The sequence below is a fragment of the Notothenia rossii genome, assembly GCF_949606895.1.
Source record: "Notothenia rossii genome assembly, chromosome: 3".
NCBI classification, from domain to species: Eukaryota; Metazoa; Chordata; class Actinopteri; order Perciformes; family Nototheniidae; genus Notothenia; species Notothenia rossii.
This window is the reverse complement of record NC_136901.1, coordinates 42,451,743-42,474,792: the sequence shown is the minus strand read 5'-3', so window position 1 is coordinate 42,474,792 and position 23,050 is coordinate 42,451,743. Positions and strand designations below refer to the sequence as shown.

The 23,050-nt window shown below is 38.2% G+C and overlaps 2 protein-coding genes across 4 annotated transcripts; both read right to left on the bottom strand.

Moving 5' to 3' along the window:
* Nucleotides 1–534: 534 nt before the first annotated feature.
* LOC307031631 (uncharacterized protein) lies at nucleotides 535–7,059 on the bottom strand. The gene is made up of 3 exons (XM_079668883.1): nucleotides 3,884–7,059; nucleotides 2,942–3,108; nucleotides 535–931 (listed from the first exon to the last, which is right to left on the bottom strand). Exons 1-3 carry the CDS (start codon nucleotides 3,948–3,950, stop codon nucleotides 611–613), a joined length of 555 nt encoding a protein of 184 aa, XP_079525009.1. The 5' UTR covers nucleotides 3,951–7,059; the 3' UTR covers nucleotides 535–610.
* A 41-nt stretch (nucleotides 7,060–7,100) lies between these two features.
* On the bottom strand, nucleotides 7,101–22,281 carry abcg2a (ATP-binding cassette, sub-family G (WHITE), member 2a). Of its 3 annotated transcripts, XM_079668873.1 has the most exons (20): nucleotides 22,131–22,198; nucleotides 21,977–22,046; nucleotides 20,961–21,041; nucleotides 20,751–20,881; nucleotides 17,476–17,535; nucleotides 16,889–17,003; nucleotides 15,439–15,591; nucleotides 14,798–14,955; nucleotides 13,054–13,156; nucleotides 12,788–12,836; nucleotides 12,598–12,696; nucleotides 12,260–12,358; nucleotides 11,973–12,118; nucleotides 11,401–11,483; nucleotides 11,231–11,320; nucleotides 9,884–10,008; nucleotides 8,829–8,983; nucleotides 8,535–8,624; nucleotides 8,304–8,380; nucleotides 7,101–7,528 (listed from the first exon to the last, which is right to left on the bottom strand). In XM_079668873.1, exons 3-20 carry the CDS (start codon nucleotides 21,015–21,017, stop codon nucleotides 7,381–7,383), a joined length of 1,938 nt encoding a protein of 645 aa, XP_079524999.1. In that variant the 5' UTR covers nucleotides 21,018–21,041; nucleotides 21,977–22,046; nucleotides 22,131–22,198; the 3' UTR covers nucleotides 7,101–7,380. The 3 variants fall into 3 exon arrangements, with proteins under 3 accessions (XP_079524999.1, XP_079524998.1, XP_079525000.1); XM_079668872.1 differs by lacking the exon at nucleotides 21,977–22,046 and having other exon boundaries at nucleotides 22,131–22,281; XM_079668874.1 differs by lacking the exon at nucleotides 21,977–22,046 and having other exon boundaries at nucleotides 20,961–21,033; nucleotides 22,131–22,192.
* Nucleotides 22,282–23,050: the final 769 nt, after the last annotated feature.

Here is a 23,050-nt window from a genome sequence, read left to right as displayed (position 1 = left end):
CCTTGTCTCTACATTACAATCAAATATAAAAAATTATTGATTAATTCATTTTAATAAACATTCAAGTTAGTATTAAATGCATAAAAAGACAGAAATGTATAATTCTTTCTTTGATAGAAATGTTTCTTCTGCCCGTAAAGTGTCCAAACCGGGCTTTTCTGGATAAGCGCATTTTAAAAAACATAGTCATTGTCCATGCCGGTTTCAGTTGGATTATTTGTCCCAGTTGCTCCCATCAGATCGGTTTGTAGATTATTTACGATTTTTGAATCCACATAAACACATCGGCAAAATCCGGCTTACTTTGAGCATGTGTTTTAAACAGTTTAATCCCTTTGTGAATTTTTTCCACTTGCGCCGTCCTTTAATTTCTTCATATAGCAGGAATCCAAATGAATGAATCCTGAGTCCAATAACCATCAAAGTCACTCCAATAGTGCTCCTTAATTACGCTGTCATCCTCCTTTAACGAAATACTTCACATTCATCCAGTTTGTGACAGTTGAAACTTTAATTACCGCTGTTGCGCCCCCCCCCCCCCCCCCCCCCTTGTGTGTGCTAGTCTGTCAAAAAAAAGTCCACAAAATCTCCTCTATTTTCCTATAAACCGTTAAGACTCGTCGCTTGAGTCCTCTGAAGAAGAAGAACCCGTTCTCCGTTGGTTCCTGTTCGTCCTTCCCACTCTTCTTACCAGCGTTTCCCTCGACTCGCTGCTGTCTGACGACGAACCGTAGCCTCTGGGAGGAAGCCTTCCCATTGGCTGAGAGATAAAAGAGCCTCTGCTATTGGTTAGGAGATGGAAGAGGAGGCTGTGATTGATTGGTTTAGCCGGAGCTGCTGGCTGCTTTCTGATTGGTGTCCCAGGGTTTCTGGTGTCTGGTTTCCTGGGTTGTGATTGGACGGCTGGCTTTTTGGTCGTGGCAACAACCTGCTGGAGAATTTAAGAGAAGAGATTAAAAAAAAGAAAATGCACTATTTATACCAAATAATATGGTATCTTTTTTGCTTTTTATTATGACACTTTATCTTAACTGGTTTTTTTGGAATATACTATTCATGACATATATTTTGACTTTTTTGCTGATGATTTTATAAAATACTAAACTATGACTTAATAATTTCATTTAAATCGAGAAGAACTTCTGGGATTTTTTTATTAAAGTACATTTAATAGTTCAAGCTATTTTTTGACTTCATACAGCTTTGACCGCCGGCTATACCAGGAATCTTTTCGACATTATAATGACAAACTATACCATGATTTTTTTAATGACATACTTTACTAATCATATAACTGGTAAAGTATTTAGAAGTTAGCTTGTTGTTGGTAACTATGGAAGTTTTGGGGACACAGTGAAGCTATGACTGACTAACTAACTAACTTACTAACTATCTAACTCACCAACTATCTTAACTTACCAACTATCTTACTTACTTACTTACTAACTAACTTACTAACTAACTAACTCACCAACTATCTAACTTAACAACTAAACGTATTTACTTACTTAATTACTTACTTACAAACTAACTAACTTAATAGCTGTAAGAAAAATATCACTCGTCACCGGGTTGAGCTTCAATATCAGGATTCATGTATTTATTATTGTGGTGTTTTCCTAACACTAACTAACTTACTAACTAACTAACTCACCAACTATCTAACTAACTTACTAACTATCTAACTCACCAACTATCTTACTTACTTACTTACTAACGAACTAAACATACTTACTTATTTACTAACTAACTAACTGAATAGCTGGCTTGAGCATCAATATCAGGATACATGTATTTATTATTGTGATGTTTTTCTAACACTAACTCACTTATTAACTAACTAACTAACTAACTGTCTAACTAACTTACTAACTATCTAACTCACCAACTATCTTACTTACTTACTAACAAACTAACTAACTTACTTACTAACTAAACTTACTTACTTAATTACGTGCTTTCTTACTAACTAACTAACTAACTAACTAAACGTACTTACTTACTTACTTACTAACTAACTAACTAACTTAATAGCTGTTATAAAAATATCACTCGTCACCGGCTTCAGCTTCAATATCAGGATTATTTTATTTATTATTGTGATGTTTTCCTAACACTAACTAACTAACTTACAAACTATCTAACTTACCAACTATCTAACTTACCAACTATCTAACTTACCAACTATCTTACTTACTTACCTACTAACTAACTTACTTACTAACTAAGTAACTAACTAACTAACTAAACTTACTTACTTGATTACTTACTTACTAACTAAACTTACTTACTAACTAAATAACTTACTAACTAACTGTTATAAAAATATCACTCATCACCGGCTTGAGCTTCAATATCAGGATTCTTATATGTATTATTGTGATGTTTTCCTAACACTAACTAACTAACTTACTAACTAACTAACTAACTTACTAACTATCTAACTCACCAATGATCTAACTTACTTACTTACTAACTAACTAACTTACTAACTAACTAACTAACTAAACTTACTTAATTACTTACTAACTAACTAACTAAACTTGCTTACTAACTAAATAACTTACTAACCAACTAACGGTTAGAAAAATATCACTCGTCACCAGCTTGAGCTTCAATATCAGGATTCTCGTATTTATTATTGTGATGTTTTCCTAACACTAACTAACTTACTAAGTAACTAACTTACTAACTATCTAACTCACCAACGATCTTACTTACTAACTAACTAACTAACTGACTAACTAACTAACTAAACTTACTTACTTACTTAGTAACTAACTAACTAAACTTACTTACTTACTAAATAGCTTACTAACTGTTAGAAAAATATCACTCGTCACCGGCTTGAGCTTCAATATCAGGATACATGTATTTATTATTGTAATGTTTTTCTAACTCTAACTATCTAACTAACTAACTAACCAACCAACTAACTAACCTTCTGGGTGATGGGTTTGGTGGCTCTGATAGTGGTTCTGATGGTGGGTTTGTTGGTGATTGTCGTGGTTTCGGGGGCCGGTGTGGGGAGCAAGATAACCCTGCAAGGGTCCACAGGAGACCCATCGATCTCTGGAAACTCAAACCCCGGAAAAGAGTCGTACCGATCTGATGGAGGAGAGACAGGTAGGTTAACCACTCTGCTAAATACTATCTGCTTTAGATAGGACTGTATCCCAGGCATTTAAAAAAAAAAACATTTGTTTAGAATCAAAATCAGAAACAGGTTTATCACCAGGTAGGTTGACACGTACGAGGAATTTGACTTGATGTCGTGGTGCATACATAAAAGTAAAACAAAAATTAAAAAACACAGATAGAGAACTATTTCAATAACACTATAATAACATAAAAAAATAAGAAAAAATATAGTAAAATAAAAAAACTATTATTTACATTGAAATAGAATGGAATAAAAATATGTGCAGTAAAATTAACTGATATTGTTGTGATCATAATTTATATATATATAATAATTTTATTCTAATCGCCCTGAGATGTTAATGGTTTATTGTCCTACAGTTGCTTTTTAAACCCCTTTGTATCTGTAATCAGCTTTTTCCTTCTGGATGTTTTGTTTACGCACCTGTTTACCCTCCGCGGTCAGCAGGTGTTTCCCTGCATTTAAGGCGTCTGTGCTGCCATCTGATCTGCGCTGCATAATTCATGACAACAAGTCTATGGTGTGTTTTCTCTTTTGTTTTCAGTTAAGCTGCCAGAAGACAACCGCTAAAGAAAGACATCTGTGTTCCACAACATCAAACAGGTCCAGTTACGTTCAGCTAGATTCTTGTGTTTTGGTTCTTGTGTCTTGCCTTGTGAATTTAAAATTGATTGCGATTTTGGTTCATTTTTCAGATTAAAATGAGAGTGTTTTACTCACCGGGAGTCAAGTAGGTGCTGTGAACTCTGAGGAAGAGGAGAAGAAGGACTAAAATCCTGCAGGACATGGTGATAAAAAGTGGAGAACAAAGGGAGTAAGAAAGAGGAAGAGTGTGGAATTCAAACTGACTGACGGATATTTAAAGGGAAGGTGTGAAGAGGAGGGAGGAGATATGAAGATGATAAATGTCTAGACTAATGTTTTGACAGGGTTTGTGGTTCTTGAGTTGCAACAGACTTATTCAACTTTATTTATTTAGAGGAAGGTTTAGGGAGCAGCAACGCCCTGATTCACAGGAAGTCAGCAATTAACCAGAATTCACAGGGATCTAACTAAATGAAGGGGTTTTAAACACGTTACCATGTTAAAACATAATAAATACAAATAATAACCATTTTATTTACTTCAAACGGTACTATACAACCTTTTATTAACTGGGTAATAATGTTTAACATCGCCAGCTGATCCCCCTTAAAATTATGGTTCTATATAATTAAAACTGCGATTAATGCCCATTTGAGCGATGGCCTATTCATCTGAACCTTAGAGATTTCCCATTTGTCCCAAAGCCCAACTATTATGTATGACTACTTTTATAAATAATGTTTAAAAAATTGGCAATATGGCTTAAAAATGCAAGCTTATCCCCCCCAAAAAATGATGGTTCTGTACAATTAAAACTGTGACTAATGCCCATTTGACCGATGGCCCATTCATCTGAACCTTAAAGATTTCAATTTTTTTCTAAAGCCCAATGATTATGAATGTTTCGTTTTATAAATAATGTTGTAAAATGGGTAATATTGCTTAAAATTGCAAGCTGATCCCACCCAAAAAATGATGTTTTCTTACAACTAAACTGCGAATATGGCCCATTTGACCGATGGCCCATTGGACCGATGGCCCATTAATCTTAAAGATTTCCCATTTTTTCCAAAGCCCAATGATTATGAATGTTTCGTTTTATAAATAATGTCGTAAAATGGGTAATATTGCTTAAAATTGCAAGCTGATCCCACCCAAAAAAATATGTTTTCATACAACTAAACTGTGAACATGGCCCATTTGACCGATGGCCCATTTGACCGATGGCACATTAATCTTAAAGATTTCCCATTTTTTCCAAAGCCCAATGATTATGAATGTTTCGTTTTATAAATAATGTCGTAAAATGGGTAATATTGCTTAAAGTTGGAAGCTGATCCCACCCAAAAAATTATGTTTTAATACAACTAAACTGCGAATACGGCCCATTTGACCGATGGCTCATTTGAACGATGGCCCATTAATCTTAAAGATTTCCCATTTGTTCCAAAAGCCCAATGATTATGAATGTTTAGTTTAATTAAACATTTCTTAAAGCGGGCAATATTTTTTTAAATTGCAATCTGATCCCCCCCAAAATTAGGTTTTCATCCAAATAAACTGTGAATACTGCCCATTTGACCGATGGCCTATTCATTTGAATCCTAAAGAATCTCCATTTTTTCCAAAGCCTAATGATTATGAACGTTTAGTTTTATAAATAATGTCGTAAAATGGGCAATATTGTATAAAATTGCAAGCTGATCCCACCCAAAAAAATATGTTTTCATACAACTAAACTGCGATTACTGCCCATTTGACCGATGGCCCATTCATGTGAACCTTAAATATTTCCCTTTTTTTCCAAAAGCCCAATGATTATGTATAATTACTTTTATTACAAATGTTTAAAAAAGGGGGAAATATTGTTTAAAATTGCAAGCCGATCCCCCAAAATAAAATATGTTTTCATACAAATAAACTGTGAATACGGCCCATTTGACCGATGGCCCATTAATCTGAACCTTAAATATTTCCCATTTTCTCCAAAAGCCAAAAGGTTTTGAATGTTTAGTTTTATTTAAAATGTTTTGAAATGGGCAGTATTGTTTGAAATTGTAAGCTGATCCCCCCAAAAAGTATGTTTTTATACAACTAAACTGCGAATTTGACCGATGGCCCTTTGATCTGAACCTTAAAAATTTCCCATTTTTACCAAAAAGCCAATTATGTATGATTACCTTTATTACAAATGTTTTAAAATGAGCAATATTGTTTAACATCGTTTTTATACACTAAAACTGCGATAACTGCCCATTTGACCGATGGCACATTCATCTGAAACCACAATAGTCTTAAAAAAAAGTCACTTTTTTCAAAAGCCTGATATCCCGAAAATACACGCTTTCTCTCGTCCAATGAGATACTTTAGACTATTTGGTTTTCAAAATAAAGGGCCATCGGAACACACCGGAAAACATGTTTTTTTTTGTCTCGTACTTTAAACTTAAATAATCGTAAACATTCTACAGAAGTCTATATGGAGGGAAATTATTTACTTTAATCAATTTTTGCTTCAAATAGTATATATATATGGGACCATAGCAGATCATTAGGTTACATGTTGATGTATCTACATGAACATAAATCTGACTGCTATAATATATATAATCACACACACACTCATCAGATAAACCTAGCGTTTCTCTGAGTTCCCTTGACTCCTTTCCTCAACTTTAACTATTACTCTCATTTAATTTAGTGCGTTACTTTTGTTTTTATCGCCCATTTATCATTATTACTTTTGTTTGAACGAAAGTGTCTTGGTTTATTTTCGCTTCTCTTTCTTGCTTCAGCTGTCGGGTGGATGCCTTGCTCAAGGACACGTTATGGAAACAGTTACTCATCACAGGTGTGTGTTTGTGTGAAGGTCCAGTCATTACTGCTGTTACTCAACTTGAACTGGAGATTTCCTCACACACACAGACACAGTTTATATCAACGGTTGCTATGGAAGTGAGTGTCTGCTTACATACACAAACCGACTGTACTCAACCGTAACACTTTAATCTGTGTGTGTGCGTGTGCGTGTGCGTGTGCGTGTGCGTGTGCGTTTGTGTGTGTGTGTCCTTGATCCTCTTTCATTATCTTGTCCTATCTAAACAAAAGGCGCTTTGTTTGTCAGGCTCTACGGATGGAAATGAGGCCCTGAGAGGCAGCGAAGAAATGTTATTCTATAAGTCTGATTATTTTTTACCAAAACCTTAAACATTTTATTTTATTTTCTAAAAATATCTCAGAATTCTGACTTTCTTTGAATTCCCTAAAAATTCACTTTTGTTCAGATTTCAATTTTTTTTCCAGATCATTTTTTGAAAATATTATTAATAACTAAAATAAATTAGATTCATAATTCAAATTCAGTATTTTATTTTTTACAAATGTATAAATATAACACTCTTGCATTTGTGTTGAATTACTTCTTTGGCTCTTGAATTTTAAAGTGCAAAAAGAGAGAAATCTATAAATCACAGTTTATCATTAAAATGCACTGAAGACTGCACCGTTAGTAAGGAGTGAAACAAAATATATATATACTCGCCACGTAAGAAACAGATATTTAAACTGCAATTTTAACAGAGAGCTGTACAGACAGGTATCACAGGGATGATGAAGGAGATGATGATGGAGGTCTAGGTGAACTTCCGGATGAAGCGCAGTTTGAGGTACGCGATGGTCAGGAAGCAGAAGGTCATGACGCCCAGAGCCACGTGGTTCTGCCAGAGACCCCAAGTGGACCAATCAACACCCTGATCGTCCAGAAACTCCTCCCCTGTACACCTGCACACACACACACACACACACACACATTGGAATATACTCTAATCCAGTGGTTCTCAAATGGGGGTACGCGGACCCCTATGGGTACGTTTGAGTACTGCAGGGGGTACATGAGATTTATTTTATGTTAATGAAAAACAAAAAAAAAGAAGAAGTTTAGGAAAAGGAACATTATTGAAAAAAGTTGAGAATCACTGCTCTAACCAATCACATCATGTTGCTATTTAAAAGAGGACAGTATGAAGTGTCTCTACTGGGACATGTCTCCATGCTTTAATGTTCAAAAAGCTCTTTATTTTATTTTGCTACAGCACCTCTTTTCACCCTCTGTCTGAAAGTCAGTCTGCACTGATTGGTTGGCTGGCCGGCTCTGTTGTGATTTGTCAACCCGCTTAGAGATGTCCCGCCCCTTAGTCTATCATGTCAGAAAGTCCGTTCTTTTTTTTTTAAATCAGAATTTTCAGAAAAAAGTCAAACATTTTAGATTTTTTTTTAAATGTCAGATTTTCGAGAAAATAAAATCAATATTTTGAAAAAAAGTCTGAATTCTTAGATGTTTTAGATATATATACTACCTGTGCTGCAGCACCTCTTTTCACCCTCTGTCTGAAATCTTAGCCTATCACGTACAATGTGTTGTAGCGCTAGCCAATAGGACGCGAGTGTTACATAGTGATGTCACTATTTTAGCCTTTGCAGACCATTTACATGCACAGAAAAAGGGAAAACCACAGAAAGCACAATAGGGCCTCTTTAAATACACATTTTTACTCACACCATCCCCGGGGGGGTGTTTGTTGTGTTGATGCCACCGCAGAACTTCAGACCTGTGAACTCGTTAATCTGCAGAGCCTGAAGAGACACGGAGGTATAAAAACATATTATACACAGAATAAACACTTTGTATCACTTTAATCTATCACTAAACAACAGTGTGTGTGTGTGTGTGTGTGTGTGTGTGTGTGTGTGTGTGTGTGTGTGTGTGTGTGTGTGTGTGTGCGCTCACAGCGAGGCCGTATCGTGGGATGCTGAAGTATTTGAGCCATGCGAGCCAGCTGGCGATGGAGGGAAGATTGACGAGAAGACCGGCGAAGATCTGAGGAGAGAAACATTACACAGGTGAGAAAATATAACTGTGTGTGTGTGTGTGTGTGTGTGTGTGTGTGTGTGTGTGTGTGTGTGTGTGTGTGTGTGTGTGTGTGTGTGTGTGTGTGTGTGTGTGTGTGTGTGTGTGTGTGTGTGTGTGTGTGTGTGTGTGTGTGTGTGTGTGTGTGTGTGTGTGTGTGTGTGTGTGTGAGACCATCATGAAGACGCAGGCGATGGTCATGAAGATGTTGGCGATGGCGACCACTGTCTGGTCGGCGGAGATGGCGAGCGCCATGGCGGTGGCTGTGTAGGCCACCATGGTGACGGAGAACATGAAGGTGAAGAAGGCTGCAACCGTGGGCTTCAGACCTGTGAGGGAGAGGAGATCAAATAATGTTAATAACAGAACAAATAAATGCAATGAAAATGTTCAATATGTCTACAAACAAAATTAGATTAAGGTGCCAACAGGACGAAGAACTAAAAGGGATTTTAGGGTGGAAAGAAGGGCAGTTGTCGTCTAAATTAAAATGAATTGTTGTTATTATTTTTTAATTATGGAATCATTTACTGAAATACTTTTTTTTTCAACCCACTTTTAATAATGATTTTAAATATTATTATTTCTTCTTTTATTAATTTATTTTGTATTAATTTTAATTTTATTTTAATTTGTAAATAAAAATTCATATGAAAATAAAATAAGATTAATTATTTGTATTGTTTTTTTGACGCATCGATTAATCGTTAGGCCTATAAAACATACAAAAGAGTCCAAATATAAAGACTTCAAATAGTTTAATTCATTCAACATGCAATCAAGATTTCCATTGAACATTTTGAAAGAATGTATGTACCTTTCAGGACCTTAGGAAGACGTCTTTTTTTATTTAAATGAATTATTATAATTTTTTATTATGGAATCATTTATCTAAATACATTTCCTTTCCACCCCACTTTCATAAATTATTTTAAATATTATTATTTATTCTTCAACTAATATGTTTGGGATTATTTAATATTTTTACATTATTAAATACACACATTGTAAATACAAATTCACAAGAAAATGTAATTATTTAGGTTATTTTTGGGATGTATGCATTCATTGTAACGCCTATAAAACATCCCAAATTAATTTGACATACAATTAAAAAAGTAATGTACCTTTCAGGACCTTTTGCCATAAATCATGACATTAAAAACTCATATTAAAATAGTTAATGATTAGTTTGGGTATATTTGACGCTGAGTGTGTGTTGGACGCACCGATCATGAAGTAGGAGACGCAGCTGAACACGATGGCAGGGATCGTCCTCAGAGCGATGATGTCTGACAGCATCTTACACAGGAAGTACACCGACACACGGTAATACCCGCTGATGTACTCGTGACTGAGGAGGAAAACACACACAGAGGGTTATTAACAGGAACATTTAAATATAAATCCCTGTCTGTTATGTCCAGAGGTGGGAAGTAGTGGAGTACAAATACTTTGTTCCTGTACTTAAAGGTGGGGTAGGTAATTTTGGAGAAACCAGCTCGAGTGCGCTATGATTTGAAAATACACAACCGAAAAAAATCTGCCACTTCCTTACAGAGCCCCTCCTTCAACACACACGAACACGCACATGACCAATGAGGGAACGGGATAAGTTTGTGCACAGATGGAAGGCTGACAGGCAGGTAGGCCATCCAGTTACTTTAGCCGGGCCGGCTCAGATGATTGGTCGTGCTTTTTACAGCACCACGGCTTCAAGAGATGACGTGTTTTTATGGATTTTTTTTTAAAGCACTTAAGATATTCATTGCTATTGGGAGGTTAAGAGCATTCCATGAAATATGGATTTTCTGAAGTGAATTACCTACCCCATCTTTAAGTACATTTTTCTGGTATCAGCACTTTACTCCACGACTTATTTTTCCAGGGACTTTTTACTTCTACTTCTTACATTTTGAACACAAATATCTGTACTTTCTACTTCTTACATGTTGAACTCAAATACCTGAACTTTCTGATTCTTACATGTTGAACCCAAATACCTGTACTTTCTACTTCTTACATGTTGAACACAAATACCTGTACTTTCTACTTCTTACATGTTGAACTCAAATACCTGTACTTTCTACTTCTTACATGTTGAACTCAAATACCTGTACTTTCTACTTCTTACATGTTGAACACAAATACCTGTACTTTCTACTTCTTACTTGTTGAACACAAATACCTGTACTTTCTACTTCTTACATGTTGAACCCAAATACCTGTACTTTCTACTTCTCATTTTCCAAACAGGCTGGTTCCTTTAGTCTGAATGTGTGTTTGGTGGCGTGATCATTATTATTTAGAGTCATTGCGTGCCTATTGATTTGAACACGATCCGTGTATCCATCATTTCCTGGTCTTCTCTAAAGAAGAGGGACCAATGGAAACGTTGTCATGTTGCCGTTGGTCACCATGGAAACATTCATTAGCTAACAATGACATTATTGTTCTATTAATATAAAGGGAGGTCAGGTACTCTTTAAAACAGCTGCTAGTTATGGGTACTTTTTACTGAAGTACATTTCAAAGTTCTGTACTTCTACTTGAGTAAAGGATGTGTTTAGACTCACATGAAGAGTTTCCTCTCGGCGATAAAGAGCTCTGCAGACGACAGCGAGCTGAAACACTGATTTATTGTCACGAAGAATAGGGCGCCCATCCTGAAACACAACATATATTTACTGTAATCCAGCACGTTATACGTATATATTATTTACTGATACAAACACAGTATAGCTACCTGTTCTGAAGTCCACTCGGATCGTTCTTCACTCCGAAGAAAATGAATCCGACAATCAGAGCAAGGAACAGAGTGACTGCTATCTGAGGAGCAAAACAGAGAGATAATGGATCAATTAATAGATACATAATTTATATAAATAGTAAATCAATTAATCCTGTAGTTAAAGCTCTGACAAAAGCCAGGCTTCTTTAAAAAAAAAGAAAATGGTTTTATGCATTATTTACATTTTTCTATTCAATTTTATCATCATTTATTTTGCCATTATTACTGTTTTTATTGCTTTTAAATCTAGTTGATTACATTTTAATGATTGCTATTGTCTTTGGTGGAATTGTAAAGGCAGTGAAACAGTGAAAAATATTTAAAAAGTAGCATTTTAAACAAAACATATACAGTGTGTATCTGAGGCTGCAGTTCCTCTAGCGGCCACCAGGTGCTGCTCAAACCACACGTTTGGCCGTAATGAGACCGTTTAAGAAGATAGATAAGAAGTACTTTATTGATCATTGCAGCTGCATGAGAAAAAATATATATTTAGATAATATTTTAAATCTCTATATATTTGTTACCTGAGCGAAGGAGGTCTGCGGGTTCAACAGGAGGTTCTGGAAGGTTCTCTTGAGAACCCATCTGAACTGAGTGAAGAAACCGGTCTTATAGGTGATGGTTCTGGAGCGAGAGGAGGAGGGAGTCTTCTGACCCACCGTTATCCTCTCTAAAGGGAGAGGGGGAGTTCAGTGTTAAATGGGGTTAATTATTAATTGTCAGATTTCACTCTACAGTAGATTCCGTATGTATGTGTGTATGTGTATGTATGTATGTATGTATGTGTGTGTGTGTGTTTGTGTGTGCGTACCCAGCTCTGCTCTGGTCTCTTTATATTGACTGCACTTCCTGTATTCCTGCACCAGTTTATCTTCAATCCCCTGCATCGACGAGGACGACACGTCAGAGTCTGGAGGAAACAATAAATAATCATCACAACAAATACATTTTAAAAAAGTGTATTTATATTCACACACACACACACACACACACACACACACACACACACACACACACACACACACACACACACACACACACACACACACACACACACACACACACACACACACACACACACACACACACACACACACACACACACACACACACACACACACACACACACACACACACACACACACACACCTTCTTTGCTGTTCAGGGCCAGAGCCGCAGCGCTGGAGTCTCCGTTGATGATGTCCAGGAAGAAGTCAGCCGGGTTGTTGTGGGGCTCACAGGTGTACCCTGGGAAATGTAGTTCCAAACACAATCACATGTAGTTCACTTCCTCTCTTTCATGTTTTTGGGTACTTTGGATTTATTTCAACCTGCTTACCGATTTCAGAGAAGTAGTCCAGAGCGGTCTGAGCCGAGCCGTGGTACACCTTTAGAGAGGAACGAGTTCATGTGTTCATTCATTTACTTCACTACGTAGAATATTATAGAAGCTGATGTGTTTTTAAGAGAATAATAAAATAGGCAGAAAAGAAAGATAAACCAGATTGACCAAAAGAAGGGAAAAAAAAAAGAAATAAAATGAAATTGACCATTAAGTTAGAAAAAGTGAAGCGAGGAGGTAGAACCTAAATAAAGTATATAGACCTGTTTCCCGTGCACCAGCAGCGTGAGGCTGTCGAACAGACGATAGATTGAGTATCTGGGCTGGTGGATGGAGAGGATGATGGTGCGCCTGCTGTTAGCCATCCTGCAGAAACAAGAGCGGAAGAAAGGTTCCTACCTGGTCACAGACACAGTACGAAGCTGTATTGAAAGCCTTTTTGGGAAACAGGGGTAAAAACCAGGAGAAGTGAATCTGAGATGAAAGTCACTGTTTTTACTCCAAATTACCACCATAATTGCTGTGTGTGTGTGTGTGTGTGTGTGTGTGTGTGTGTGTGTGTGTGTGTGTGTGTGTGTGTGTGTGTGTGTGTGTGTGTGTGTGTGTGTGTGTGTGTGTGTGTGTGTGTGTGTGTGTGTGTGTGTGTGTGTGTGTGTGTGTGTGTGTGTGTGTGTGTGTGTGTGTGTGTGTGTGTGTGTGTGTGTGTGTGTGTGTGTGTGTGTATCTGGAATCTGGGTGTGACCTGGGTGTGATCCTAGATAACAAACTGTCCTTCACTGCAAACATCTCTGCTACAACCCGCTGCTGTAGATACACTCTTTCCAACATCAGGAGGATACGTCCCCAGCTGACCCAGAAAGAGACGCAGGTTCTGGTCCAGGCTCTCGTCATCTCACGCCTAGACTACTGCAACTCCCTCCTGGCTGGTCTGCCTGCATGTGCCATCCGACCTCTGCAGCTCATCCAGAATGCAGCGGCTCGTCTGGTCTTCAACCTTCCTAAATGTTCCCACACCACGCCGCTCCTCCGCTCCCTTCACTGGCTTCCAGTAACTGCTAGAATCCACTTCAAGACACTGGTACTTGCGTACCATGCTGCGAATGGATCTGGCCCTTCCTACATCCAGGACATGGTTAAACCGTACACCCCAGCACGTCGACTCCGCTCTGCATCAGCCAAACAGCTCGCTGCACCCGCACTGCGAGGGGGACCTAAGTTCCCATCAGCAGAAACACGTGGGTTTGCTATCCTGGCTCCAAAATGGTGGAATGAGCTCCCCATTGAAATCAGGACAGCAGAAAGCTTACACATCTTCTTCAGACTGAAAACTCATCTCTTTCAATTCCACTTCGAGCGATAGAATTACTAACAAAGCACTTATATACTAATAAAGGGCTGGCTTATCTAAAGCCAGTTGAGTAGCACTTGAAATGTTTGGCTCTATAAAACCTGATGAACTTATATGATTCTGTTTTCTTCAAGTTTGTATCTTCCTGGTCGAACGCACTTATGCTAAATGCAATGTAATGTAATGTGTGTGTACCTCTTCAGTAGCTGTGACTGTGACTGACAGGGGCACCAAACACTTTTAGAACATAAAGAAAAAATGTTTAAGTAACCTTTCATCAATCATCAATAATTAACATTAATATAACGTCATATTGATAATGTACTCACTAAACTTACGATTCATTTAACTTATTTTCTTCCAAAAGTTAATTATCAAAAGCCTCGAACACCCCCCTCTATTTACATGTAATGGTTTGGTCCTGCCTCCAAACGCTGTGCAGCCTGTGCAGGTAGAGTTATTTAAAGCATAAATTAGTCTGTTGGGTTCTGGAGGTGTGGTTAGCATTGTGCTTGGTTGGCGTGGCCTGTTCCGTGTGTGTGTGTGTGTGTGTGTGTGTGTGTGTGTGTGTGTGTGTGTGTGTGTGTGTGTGTGTGTGTGTGTGTGTGTGTGTGTGTGTGTGTGTGTGTGTGTGTGTGTGTGTGTGTGTGTGTGTGTACCTCTTCAGTAGCAGTAGTACAGAGTTAGCGGTGCTAGCATCAAGTCCTGTAGTGGGTTCGTCCAGGAAGAGGACGGGGGGGTCGATGATCAGCTCCATGCCGATGTTCGTCCTCTTCCTCTCTCCCCCCGAAATACCCCGGATCAGCTGAGTGCCCACCTAAACACACACACACACAAACACACACACACACACACACACACGCAGTTTTAATCTCAGATAATCTAGGAGGGTATTTCCCCCTAAATTTGTGATTTTACATTTTCATTTCATATAAATGTGATTTTATTTCTCGTAAAATAACCCCTTTATCTCTGAGAATATTACGTTTTTTGCCCCATAAATCTTCGACTGAGTCTCCGTGAATATCTCATATTTTTATCCAAGAATAGTTAAAAAGGGTGTTTCCCATAAATGTGGTAAATTTGGTCTCATAACTTAATCAGGATGTTCCCTGTGGATGTGGAGGGATCATTTATGTCATTATTAGTTTTGTTTGGCATTTAAAATGAACAAATATGTTCCCATTAGCTTTCTGCATTTATTTATTTTTTGATTGCATTTCCCCCCCCTCCTCTTCCTCCTCTTCCTCCTCCTCCCCCTCCTCTTCCTGCTCCCCCTCCTCTTCCTCCTCTTCCTCACCCTGGAGTCGGCCACCCGTCCGAGCCCCAGCTCCTGGATCAGTTTCTCCACTTTCTGCTCCTTCTCCTCCTGAGAGACGGAGGCCGGCAGCCGGAGCGCCGCCGAGAAGGTGAAGTTCTCTCTGACGGTGAGAGTGCCCATCACCACGTCGTCCTGAAGAAGGAGAAGAACGTGAAGAACATGAAGAAGAAGCATGGAGCAGAACGTGAAGAAGAAACATGGAGAAGAATCAGAACCAGAACTAAAACAAACCCTGTTAACCCCGCTGTTAAGAGAAGAGGACATCTATAGGCGCGTTCACACCGGAGTACTTTTCCCGTTTAGTTCCGTTAGTACCCCTGATGTCGAGTTCACACCAAAACGAGTACTTAGTGCCGGGAACTTTTACCCCCATTTGTATTGCCTGCTGAGAGATGGGACCAAAAAAGTACCAATTTCTATGGGCTGGGCGAATTGCAAACCACGCCCCGTAAAACTCTGAAAAGTTTTGTGAAGCCGCCATTGTATTTGTGGCATTAGCATTATTAGCATTAGCATTAGCCCCGCGCACCATCGGAGAGAGAGAATAACTTATGGCAACACAAAAGAAAACATGGGAGCGGTGGAGATGAGGAGGTGTCGGCGTTCTGGAGATTTACTCGGAAGCCTTCCCCAACTCCGGGGACTCCGGACGGGGGACTTTGGGCGGCAGTATACGCCGTGAAGTTGTTTGCGGCCTGCCAGTAAACCCAAAGCAGAAGAAGAAGAAGTGACGTCAGCGTCTCATTTGCGTAACCTTCCCTCAGGAACTTAATCCGGTGTGAACGCGATCTGTACTTAGTGCCAAGGGGGTACTCAGTACTGGATACTAAGTACTTGGTGTGAAAGCGGGTAATGTAATGAGAAAAGGAGAGGAGAGGAAGATGAGATGAGAGGAGATGAAAGGAGGGGAGGAGAGGAGGAGAGGAGAGGGGGGAGGGGAGGGGAGGAGGAGAGGAGGGGAGAGGAGGAGAGGAGAGGAGAGGAGGCGAGGGGAGGGGAGGGGAGAGGAGAGGAGAGGAGAGGAGAGGAGAGGAGAGAGGAGAAGAGGGGAGGAGGGGAGGGGAGAGGAGGGGAGGAGGAGAGAAGGGGAGGGGAGAGGAGAGGAGGCGAGGGGAGAGGAGAGGAGAGGAGAGGAGAGGAGAGGAGAGGAGAGGAGAGGAGAGGAGAGGAGAGGAGGGGAGGGGAGGCACTAAATAAAAAGTAATAGTATCACTAAAGTCATTTAAACTCATGCCGAGGGGAAAGGGCACATCAGTCGTTCATTTGATTGAAATGACACGGACACAGTTCTTTGGTCACTCTCATGGTGGCACTAGAGGGAAAGTCAGATTATCATTAATGTCACTCGGGTTCAACCTCTGGAAACCATGAATGTTTGTAGACGCCTGATTGGCTCCTGCAGTTCAACTTCCTGTCTTCTTCCTCTCACCTGCACCACGTACCCCGACAGGCACTTGAAGTTTGGAGGCTGGTGAGCTCCGTCGATCAGAACCTCTCCGGAGAGCCCGGCCGGGTCCTTCCTCGCCGCCAACACGTCCAGAAACCTGATGTAGGGAGATTCGAGTTAGAGGGCTGATTGGACACATATTTTACTGACACTTTTTATTTGTTTAACAAACCGTACTTCTTGTATTTTGGATAAAAAAAATTGTTTTAATTGTTGGGATATTTTTCACATATTTTCTGCTTATTTTTTAAATATATTTTACTCGTAGTTTTTGGGATATTTTAGTTATAATGTCTATATTTTTTCACACATTTAACACTCATACAATGTTTCAAATATTTTAATAATAATTTGTATTTTTACTTTTCACTTTATTTTCTGATATTTTTGGCAATTATTTTAAGGCATTTTCTGGATAATTCTTCTCATATTTTAGTTATATGTTATTTTACAAATTTCTTAGTAATTATTTATTAATTTGAAAAATAAAAATATCTTCCCTACAATGTAAAGGAACACGAGTTTAAATTAGCATATGAAGTAAATATTCCAGTTTAGTTCAGACTCACGATGATTTCCCACTTCCTGTTGCTCCCATGATGGCGTTCAGTCCCGGCTTCATGAGGCCACTGAGGGAGGAAATAACAAAAACAGTTTAGAAATGTGAGAAAAGTTCATATAATTGAAACTAACCACCGTACAGAACTGAGCTGGTACCATGCTAACAGTTCCCCTTTGTTTCCAGTCTTTGTGCTAAGCTAAGCTAACGGTCTGCTCTCATATTGCTGACTCATCTCTCGTCTAAAGTCATGTTTTGCTTAACATGACGCGGCAGTTTCACTTCTGTGTTTCTCAGCGGTGAACTTTGTGATTACAGATATGAAATCAAGGACATTTGAGGAACTGAAAAATGTTTATTTGGAGGTTTTTGTGGAAAAGTTTGATTCATCTTTTGGGGTTTTCGCTGACTCAGGATGAAGACTTAGTAAATCAGCAACGCATAACATGACTCAGCAGTTTTGATGATGGTTCTCTCTTCCTTTTTTATTCCCAGCAAACTGAATTGATGTTTTGTTTTCATTTAAACTGTTTGAATTTTTCTTTTAGCACGTTTTAATAAGATATTTTTCAAGACCTCTGTGTTTTTACCCTTAAGTCCTCGCCTTAAACACTTTTGACTTAACTAAGGGAACCTTCCAAGACCTATTTCTTTACTAATTTAGAGATGTTACAGCCGTCTGTTGACTTGTACTCTGTCTCCTGTTAATGTCTCTCTGAGTTGGCCTATAAATGGTCACATGTTGGTGAAAATTGCCCAAAAATGAAGTCAGGATGCCAAAGAAAAGATGACAGAAACCACTTTGTTCAGAACAACAAACATATATAAAAGAATGGGTTATAAAATGAAGCAGAGAGCATCAAATCGGACAGAAGAAGTGCCAAAGGTTGCGAAAAGATAGTTGAAACAAGCAGGACATAAGGCTATGAGTCCATAGGAGGAAAGGAGGGATGTTTATGTAATCAAAATTCAAAAGTAATTGTGTTTTATGCAGAATAATAAAAGACAGTAAATATAATTTTACGGCTGCACGGGCAGAGAACGCTCTGAATATCTATAAAAACAATCTGAACCTTCAGCTTTAGTCAATGATTACACACACACACACACACACACACACACACACACACACACACACACACACACACACACACACACACACACACACACACACACACACACACACACACACACACACACACACACACACACACACACACACACACACACACACACACACACACACACACACACACACACACACACACACACACACACACACACACACTGCACTTTGATCACGTTCATAACACACCATTATGAAAGGTTTCATAACAGATCATAACGACAGGGTTCGTCTGAAGTCAGGTGTTTGTGTTGCAGCCAATATAAATATATTTTTGACTTCTCTGTGACCTCCGAAGAATGCACAGCTTTCCAGCTCTTAGATTTAGTCCAGGTTGGTTACACATTGACACACTACAACGTGAAGGATCGAACAAAGCAACGCTGTAGTTATGCTCAACAACTGGAAACCATGAACGCTTGTATCAAATTTTGTGCAAATCCATCAAGTAGTTACATTTTACAAACAAAGACTTGTGGCACTAGAGGAAAAGTCTAAGAACATCCAACAGTTGTTATCCTCTGGGAAACATGAGTGACTGTACCAATTTCTACGCCAATCAATGCCGTGAATGTGGAGATTTTCGACAGGATAAGGAAAATATTTGACTTGTTTTTGGAAGAAAATTGGTAGGATGTATGCTCTTGGCAACGTGACATAAAGTGCCAATTTTCACGTAAATCCATCGAGTAATCGTTAAGACGTTTCCCTAAAAACTAAAACTGGAAACCATATGTTGGCACAATGGAAATGTGAGAGAAACCCCAAAGTCTCTGTTTCTGCCAAATTTCATGATTATGTCCTGAATAATTGTCGAGACCAGTTGGACCAAACATCAGGTTTCCTAGAATTCACCGTCCTGATTAAAAGCATCCAGCTGTTTGCTGCTTTAAGCTGAGACTCATTGTTTTATAACGAGCTGCTGGAGGTGTGTGTTTGTCACAGGGGAAAGGTTTGTTTCCGCACAAAGAAAACTTCCTTCCTTTGCCTCCAAATGTGTGTGTGTTTGATTGGGTGGGCTTTGATCGGGTCACGTAGAAAACTCCAGGTGCCCTCTGTCGGTACGTAGAGAAAAAAACAATCACTGTAGCCTCAAGATTACTGAGTTCAAACGTTAAAGGTCCAGAGGGATGGAAACAGGAATTTAGAAGAAGGGGGTACTTAAAATGAGAGGAGGATATGTTGCTGCAAAATCTATTAAATTCAAGGGAATAGGCAATATAAGTGGATTTACTGACGAAACGACGAGGTTTGTGTCGAACTTTAAGTTGTTTTTAGTGAGAAAATGTTGTTTAGGGTAGTTCAAACTTTTAGGAAAATGACAGGAAGTCCTAGGTTATAATCAGACCTGACAAAAGTAAAAATGCATCAGAAAAAAGATCATGAAAAGTGTAGGAGACCAAATGTTTAAATCACATTTGGTCCGATAACTTTAGCGAAAAAGTTAATTTGACAAAACAAAACTTTAGACACTTCTTTAATAATTCCAAAGAAGACGAGCTGATAAACCAATCAAATTCCAGTATTAGGGGAGGTAGGTATGTCGTATGATTGTAAAGTGACAACGAAATTAACCAAACCAATGTATATAAAGTAAAAAAAACATCGACCAATCAGAATAGCCAGAAAAAGCCATTACAGTCTACGTGCTTTTTCACCAAAAAAATGAATATTAGTTATAAGACATATTATAATTATCTCTATTAACGTATTGTTCCGTTAACAACCGAGCTAACTAGCTTCCTTATGTCTGGAAACAATGTTTTTAACCCTTTGATGACAATAAAGAGACATTTGCTTCTCTTAAAGCCTGTTGTTGTGTTACTGCTTTCAACACCTCAAACCTGCAGAAAAGACAGATGGATGGACGTCTGTATCTCCGGAGCAACTGAGTGGATTTCTACCATTTAAAACATGACATTACTTGTTTACATTTGTTACTGCCTTGAACGTATTGTTCTTGTATTTGTATGGTAATGTTGTATTGTTGTACTGTTCGATGTATCATAGGTCCAATTTATAGTCACTTTATATATTCAAAGTTTTAGCTTGTCTTGTCAACATTATACTGTCTGTTATGACATATATATATATATATATATATATATATATAATCCAATCTAATTACATTCCCATTTTTTAAGCTGTATTTCACTCACTTTAAGTCGATGAGGATTTCTTTGATCGTCCCTTTCTTCCGACACAGGCAGTTTCCTCCGATGGTCACTTTGTAGTCGATGTTGTGGAAGCTAACGGTGGCGCCGCGCCGCTGCTGGCCCAAACCTGCAGGCTGAAAAACACGTATTATAAACCCGAAATGTGTATATTTTTAATAATATGTGAGGTTATGATCAATGAAGGAAGGGTACCTGGTGTTTGGAGGCTCCATTGGTCTCCATGTCTATCGCCACCCGTCCCTCAGACATCTTCTAACTCTTCCTGCTGAAACACTGAGGATAGATTATTGTTGTTAACGCTTATACAGGAAACTGACCCGTTTTCAACATAGGTTCAACTTTTCTATGGTTTCAATTATCAATGTATTCCCATTTTTCATAATAAATCAAGTTTTAACCTCCAAATAATGAATGAAACATGGATTTCTGCCCATTTTAAGTTTCAAGAACAGATTTTCAAGCAAGTAATTAGCCTTTAAGATCACATTTGGAAGATTAAATTAGTAAATTATATTAAAATAATAATATATTCAAGGTTGTTTCTATTAATAGTCACTAAATTACATAAAACTGACCCATTTTTAACATAGTTTTGCGTTTTAATCTAATATTCACATTTTAAAAATAAATCAAGTTTAATCCTTCAAATAATGAGTGTAACATGAATTTATTTTTGTAAAAAGTGTTACGTTTAGAATTTAAAGCAAATTAAATTAAACAATCACAACACAAATCATTTAAAATGTGTTTTATCTTTTAATATCGCCTTTCTAAAAATAGAAATATTGCAAATAATGGATTTAAACTGGGGTTTTGTGATTTAATGTTAGCAGCTAATGTTAGCATGCTGGGCTAACTAGCTCTACACCAGCAATTTAAGAGTTGTCTCTGTGTTATCTCAGATCTCAGATTATTGTTGGAAATCCAAAGCGTACAATAATTATATTAAATTTAGCAGTTACACATTTATTAATCCTACACATCCACTGTGTGTTAGCTGTTAATATATGCCTTTATCAAAGTTTAATTACCTCACATTAATGGCTATTTTATACAATTTATGTCAGTCCACATCCTTAATAAGGTGCCTAAAGATGCTAGTATTAGATTATAACATGATAATCAGTCATTGACATAATCACAATTAAAAATCTTGATCCTAAATAAATGCAGTGTGTGTTGAAAGTAAAAGTAGTAAAGAAGCTTACAAAAGAACCAATGCCTTTCAGTCAAAGAACCGCTCCCACGTTCCCCATCTTTAGCCGCATGCGGGCTAATCTAACCTCACACACATCACACGTTACAAGTCTCTTCACACACACTTAACGTGGTTACACAGAGAGTTTGAAGAGGTTTATTTACCTTCTGAAGCTGAGTAATCCTAGTGAGACCGGCAGCAGTAGCAGACAGACTGCAGTGTTAGGAGTGTGTGAGAGGAGTGTGTGTGAGAGCAGTGTGTAGTAAACCCAGTTTTATGACTGAAGGCTAGATAAGAGAAGTAGGCAGGAGTGCAGCTGTCTCTCTCTCTCACACACACACACACACACACACACACACACACACACACACACACACACACACACACACACACACACACACACACACACACACACACACACACACACACACACACACACACACACACACACACTTCCCCAACGCTACAAGGAAGGGGGGTTGCATGGAAGTGCAATGCAAGAAGCAGTTCTGCAATCATTCTTGAGGAGGTTATCAGTAAAATGTCATATATAATTGACAATAAAATGTTTACTGTCGTACATTAAGTCAATGATATGGTACATCAGTGACGTAATGCTTACAGTGTCTGCTGTTTGTGTTACATCAGAGTATGAAATAAATAAAAGTCCAATTACCATCAGAATGTACACTGAATACTGTTTACATCTTCAGAATCAGGAGGAGAACACTTAGATTACAAAACACATTAAAGAATACAAATAATCAGAGGTGGAAGAAGTACTCAGATCTTGAGTTAAAGTAGAAGTACTCAGATCTTGTACTTGAGTAAAAGTAGAAGTACTCAGATCTTGTTCTTGAGTAAAAGTATAAGTATTCAGATCTTGTACTTTAGTAAAAGTAGAAATACCAGAGTGTAGGAATACTCTGTTACAGTAAAAGTCCTGCATTCAAAATGTTCCTCAAGTAAAAGTATAAAAGCATTATCATTCTCATAAGGTTAATAACAAGCAAATTATTTAACTGTCATTGAAATGTCTTCATCTTTCTCGCGACATCTTGTGGTGTTGCGTGAGTTCTGCAGT